We start from the raw sequence: 5,520 nt of genomic DNA, 5'->3' as shown, positions 1-5,520 counted from the left end.
TTCGAAAGTAAACGATAGTTACAGCTCAAATCGAGTATTCCCACGGTGGGTTTGGAGCTCCCGTGCCAACGTTGTTGATGTGGATCGCTTGTCCCGCCCATTTCCTATAGAGAAAAAGGAAATCGATATGATGAAACGTGGGATCGGACGAGAATGTTTTCGTCTCTATAACCATCATTTTCAAAACTCGAAAAGCAGGATAAGTTGGTGGTGGGCTCTCATCTTATTCTTACGCGACTTGCCTTCGCGGCTTTCGTCAGACTTAGACTAAAAATGCTTTTGACACTTGGACATTCCTTTCGCACCCCCACCATAGAAGACTAGAAGTAGCAACCCGCTTGTGTTCATCTCTCTCCAAATTACATTTGGGAGATCAAATCTCATTTAATCATTAATTAACTAGTTTTATCGGTACTCCATTCATTATTAAATGATTCACTATTTTTTTTTGTCATCTTGTTTTCTCATAAAGAACAGTTTTTTCATGCACATCTCATGAGATTTTGGTCCACATATGAAAAGAAAAATTCTGGTAAATTGTCATTAATTAGTAGGACAACAGAAGTAACAAGAGCAAGTAACATACACTATTCATATTAGTGCGTGTTCCACCTATCGCCAATGTTAATATATTTGTTGTTTCTTCGAACTGTAATTACCTAACCGATGATGATGAATGTCGGTTGTATAAATAATTGTGCAAAACCTTGTTAAATTTAGGCAAGAAGCATAAAGTCTGATATAAGAATAGCACAAGTGCCGTAACTTTCGTACGGCGCTCATTTAAGGCCATAATTTTTTCTTGCTCACTTAAGTATCATCAATTTGAAAATTCGATTACTTAAGTGCCATTAGCGATTAGCGTCATCGAAAAATCTGACTTGGACGCCGGTCATCTTGCGTGGCAACGCCGGTGTCAACGTGGACAATTTTGTTAATTTTTTCGCTTACTTAAGTGCTACAAATTTGAAAAATCGATCATTTAAGGGTCACAAATTTGAAAAATTAATCACTTAAGTGCTATCGACAATTTATCTTGCCAGAAAATCTGCTTCGGCCTTGCCGCAAAGGCCCTCGCCTAGGGCCCTCGCAACCCCGCCGGCCAAGTGGGCCAAGGGCGAGGCCTTTACGGCTAGCGGACAAAAAAAAAAGAAAAAGAAAATTCGAAAACTAATTAAAAAATAAAATAAAAATGTAAAAAATTCACGTAGGACGATTTGTCGGAAGTGGCACTCAAGTGACCGATATTACTCTGATGTAATACTTAAGTAAGCGAAAAAAATATTATAACACTCAAGCGAGCGCCATATAAAGGTTATGATACTCATATTATTCTTATTCCCGTGAAGTCTCTTCCAAATAACACCAGGAGCCTGGATGCTCTTAGCACACAAGTACAGAGGAACAACTCACTGCATCCACTCATGTCTTTTCTCCCATAAAAAGAAGAAGAAAGAGTGCTTAATCTCCTAATTAATTAGGCCTCATCATCCCCATTAAGATACACGCAGTTGCTAGATGTGACTACTTATAAATGTCCAATCTGTGGTCGATGGCCAGCGAACGAGTACAACAACTTGCCCATTTTTAGGAAGGTGGTGCAGCCATGATTCTCTTTAATACCTTCTTGATCACTTAAATTAAGGTATATAACAAAGCAGAAACGGCCAGTTGACGCATCTTTAGCCAACTATTTCTCGATTGATGACTAGTTTAAAGTTGCACCTTCTTAGATTAATAAAGCCTTCCCACATAAAACTCAGTGTTAACATGCGGACAATCCCAAATGTTCTTTTCTGGCTTATGATTAAGCTGTCTAATCACGCGATAAAGCCACCGCCAGCGGCCACTAACCCGAGCTTAATGTGTGTTCGAAGACGTACCGCATATAATTAGGTATTGATTAAGAGGGGACGTCCGAGCTAATAGAATCTCAACCCTTGTATCTCGTACGATATTTGACTAAAGAGTATATGGAGACAGACAATACATAAAGCTAATTTTTATTTTCAAAAGCAAAAGCAAATAAGCTGGATATGAGCTCTACTTTCGGTTGCATTTGACAAGATATTCAATGGAGTGTCAAGTTGTAAAGTGAAATATCCCATTGAAAATGAGACAAATTTGGGGTGATTTTTAATTTCATACATGTCATATCTACGAACACACACACATATGTATATATGTTATGTACAATGTAGCTAATATGCTAAATGCATCCGAATTGTCTCGTTCCCAAGTATAATTATTGTGTTTGCCATCTCTTTTCCACCTCCCGTTTAGTGGCGCATACAAAAGACATATAACCATGGAGGAATGAGTACCAAATCAACGAAAGTGGCGAATGAAAATATGAAGTACAAAGCAAATATGTGATGCAAATACATCCCAATGCAAAAGTGATCACATTGATAGTAAAATGGATGATTCGACTCCTATAGACTTTTCCATGAAACCCTTTGTTAAAATGAGGATATGGGGATATGGAATAAGCACAAATTTAATTACATTCTAATCCACCCCATTGAATATAAAAGGTTCCGACCCAAAAAAAAAAAATTTAAAAGGGAAAATTTAAAAATGCACCCAAAAATAATGCGCGTCATTAAAAATCCACCTATAAAAGCCCCCCCACCAAAAAAAAAATTGTAGATATTTTTTATTTACAGAAATAGTATCGAAATTAAGACACTTGTCCATAAAAGCGGTTAGTTGACATGAAAATAGGGACGCGTCTTAATTCCAAGATCAAACCTCTTCAAAAGGAAATTTATCATTATTGTTGTTATTATTATTAATCAAGTTAAAAGGAAATTTAAATAAAAGGAGGAAGGTTGATTAAGAATAACTTAGGGATAGTGACACAAACAGAATTTTGACCCAACGTGCATTGTGGTTCATGAACCATTAATTTATTCAATGTGGTCCCTGAACTTTAGTCTAATAAGTAATGCGGTCCCTTGAGTTTTAATTTGTTCAATCCGATCTCTGGACTTTTGGTGCAATGTTCAATTTAGTCTCCGAACTATATGAAAATGTTTAATTTCTTCCATAAAATATTTTCATATAATTCGGGGACTAAATTAAATATTGTTCCGAAAGTTCAGGGACCAGATTGAACAAATTAAAACTTCGGGAACTACACTACACATTGGGTTATAATTCAAGGACCGCGTTGAATAAATTAAAAATTTATAGACCACGTTATACGTTGAGCTAAAGTTTATGGACTATTTATGTCATTTTTCCAATAAATTATAATCTAGGGCAGGGTGGGGTGTCAAATATAAACGAGCGAATGCTGAGAACATGCGTATGGCCCCATAACACTCCCCATACACACACACTCTCCTTCGCTGCGCCAATATGTTCCATCGTCATCACTTCTCTCCTTCCTCTTCCTCTTCGTCTTCCTCGTTGGCTTCCCCCCGATCTTCCTGATATTTTTCCTCCCATTTCGTTCGCCTTCGACACCTTCTCGTTCCGCTCCCATGGTGCTGATCGAGCTCGCCCAGCACGGGACTGCCCCCGGCACAGCGAGAGCCAGGCCCAGCGCCACGAATCTTCACCGGATGTCGGCGTCGCATGGCGGAGCTGCGAACCCCCTGTTTCGTCGATTTGCATGGATTGATTGAGGGAGGGAGCAGAAATACATAAGAACTTTTTTTGTTTGCTGGAGGGAGCGAATTCAATCTCTCGCTCAGAGCATTTCCAGCATTGTCATTCCTGTACTGGACTGTACCCACACGTCTCTCTCTCTCTCTCTCCTCTCTCTGAGATCACCCACAGAGTCACACCTTCCGTATATGCTGTAGAAGAAGGGTACAGCTCGGCTTGTTTCACAACCAAAGAATCGTCACGCTCTCTCTATGAAACTTCTCTTCCTAAACCCACCACACTCTCCTTCCTCCAAGCTTCAATCCCTCTTCTCCTTCCATCCTCTCTTCCCTCCACCCAACAACCATGGCCCCATCAGCTCCACCCACCACAAGCCCACCCGGTGGTCCCCGATGGCCTCCTCTGCAGCCGCCCACCACCGCCTCCGCCGCGGCGCCAAGGTGGTGGTCATCATGGGCGCCACCGGGTGCGGCAAGTCCCGCCTCTCCATCGACCTTGCCTCCCTCTTCCCTTCCGAGGTCATCAACTCCGACAAAATGCAGGTCTACCGGGGCCTCGACATCACCACCAACAAGATCACCCCAGCCGAACGCCACGGCGTCCCCCACCACCTCCTCGGCTCCTTCGACCCGGACGATGGCGAGATGAGCCCGTCGCTGTTCCGCTCCCTCGGCCACGCCGCCATCTCCGGCGTTGCCTCCCGCGGGAATCTCCCCCTCCTCGTCGGTGGTTCCAACTCCTTCATCCACGCTCTCCTGGTGGAGCGGTTCGACCTGGAGACGGACGTGTTTGGCGGGCTCATCTCGCCGGCGGGCCCCGAGCTGAGGTACGACTGTTGCTTTCTGTGGGTCGACGTGTCGCTGCCCGTCCTGGAGGACTACCTGTCGAAGCGCGTGGACGACATGCTAGACGCGGGCATGTTCGAGGAGCTTGCCCAATACTACGATCCGGGCAGGACCGACCCGGGGGGACGGACGGGGCTTAGGAAGGCCATAGGCGTGCCGGAGTTCGACCGTTATTTCAAGAAGCACCTGCCGAGGAGGGTGGGCCAGGGGGGCGACGATTGGGCGCGGGAGGACGCGTACGAGGAGGCGGTGAGGGAGATAAAGGAGAACACCCGCCTGCTGGCGAGGAGGCAGGTCGGGAAGATCCTGCGCCTGAGGAGTTGCGGGTGGGAGCTGAGGAGGCTGGACGCGACGGAGGCGTTCAGGCTGGCGGTCGGCGGCGGCGGCGGCGGCGGCAGGTGGCGGGACGTTTGGGAGGGGCAGGTGGTGGGGCCGAGCGTGAAGATTGTGAATCGGTTCTTGCAAGAGAAGTAGGTGTCGTTTTCCCGTTCCCATTTTTTTTTTCTCTCTCTTGTTTGTTGCGTAAATTTTGGGAGAGGTTCAAAAAAATGATGTCTCTCTCTCTCTCCATAGGGGACGGGGGACGGGGGACCGTTTTGGGCACTCGGTATAAATTCAAGGAGAGCTGTTTTGCCTTCTCGTCCTCGGACTTCGGATCGCATGTATGAATTTGAAAATTTTCGCGTACGAAACAGACGCATCCGCTGGTTTGGTTCGTCTCGGACATTCATCTCGGTCACTAAACCAGACCCCTTAATTGTCTCGATCAGGACGTGGGTCATGAGTTAGAATAATCTTGAGACATTACATTATAACGTGAAATCGACACCTTCTATATTCACTCGAGGACCTTCATATTGGACGAGCGCCCGGATGATCTATATCTCTGCTCGGTGCTCCGGTGTCTCTGTCTCTCCTCTGGATATCCTCTCTTTGTCGCGTAGACCCTTGGACGTTCTCGTGTTTTCTTTCCCTTTCTTATTTTTTGTTTAACTAAACTGCGTAACGAAAACAAGTGGCGCAAGCAGAACCGCGAGGTGTCGCACTGTCGTGTCCA

General features: G+C 44.9%; 1 protein-coding gene across 1 annotated transcript; it reads left to right on the top strand.

The window, feature by feature from the left end:
* The first annotated feature begins 3,308 nt into the window (after positions 1-3,308).
* On the top strand, positions 3,309-5,047 carry LOC115670429 (adenylate isopentenyltransferase-like). The gene has a single exon (XM_030591705.2). It carries the CDS (start codon positions 3,870-3,872, stop codon positions 4,935-4,937), a length of 1,068 nt encoding a protein of 355 aa, XP_030447565.1. The 5' UTR covers positions 3,309-3,869; the 3' UTR covers positions 4,938-5,047.
* The last annotated feature ends 473 nt before the right edge of the window (positions 5,048-5,520 follow it).

The sequence above is a fragment of the Syzygium oleosum genome, unplaced genomic scaffold, assembly GCF_021117445.2.
Source record: "Syzygium oleosum isolate NSW1041296 unplaced genomic scaffold, Sole_v2.1 Sole_v2.02, whole genome shotgun sequence".
Lineage (NCBI taxonomy): Eukaryota > Viridiplantae > Streptophyta > Magnoliopsida > Myrtales > Myrtaceae > Syzygium > Syzygium oleosum.
Note: the sequence above shows the minus strand (reverse complement) of the source record. Positions and strands in the feature narration are given on the sequence as shown.

What these genes read in the sequence shown, in the direction of transcription:
- LOC115670429 (XM_030591705.2), top strand. Translation starts at nt 3,870, where the DNA reads ATGAAACTTCTCTTCCTAAACCCACCACACTCTCCTTCCTCCAAGCTT.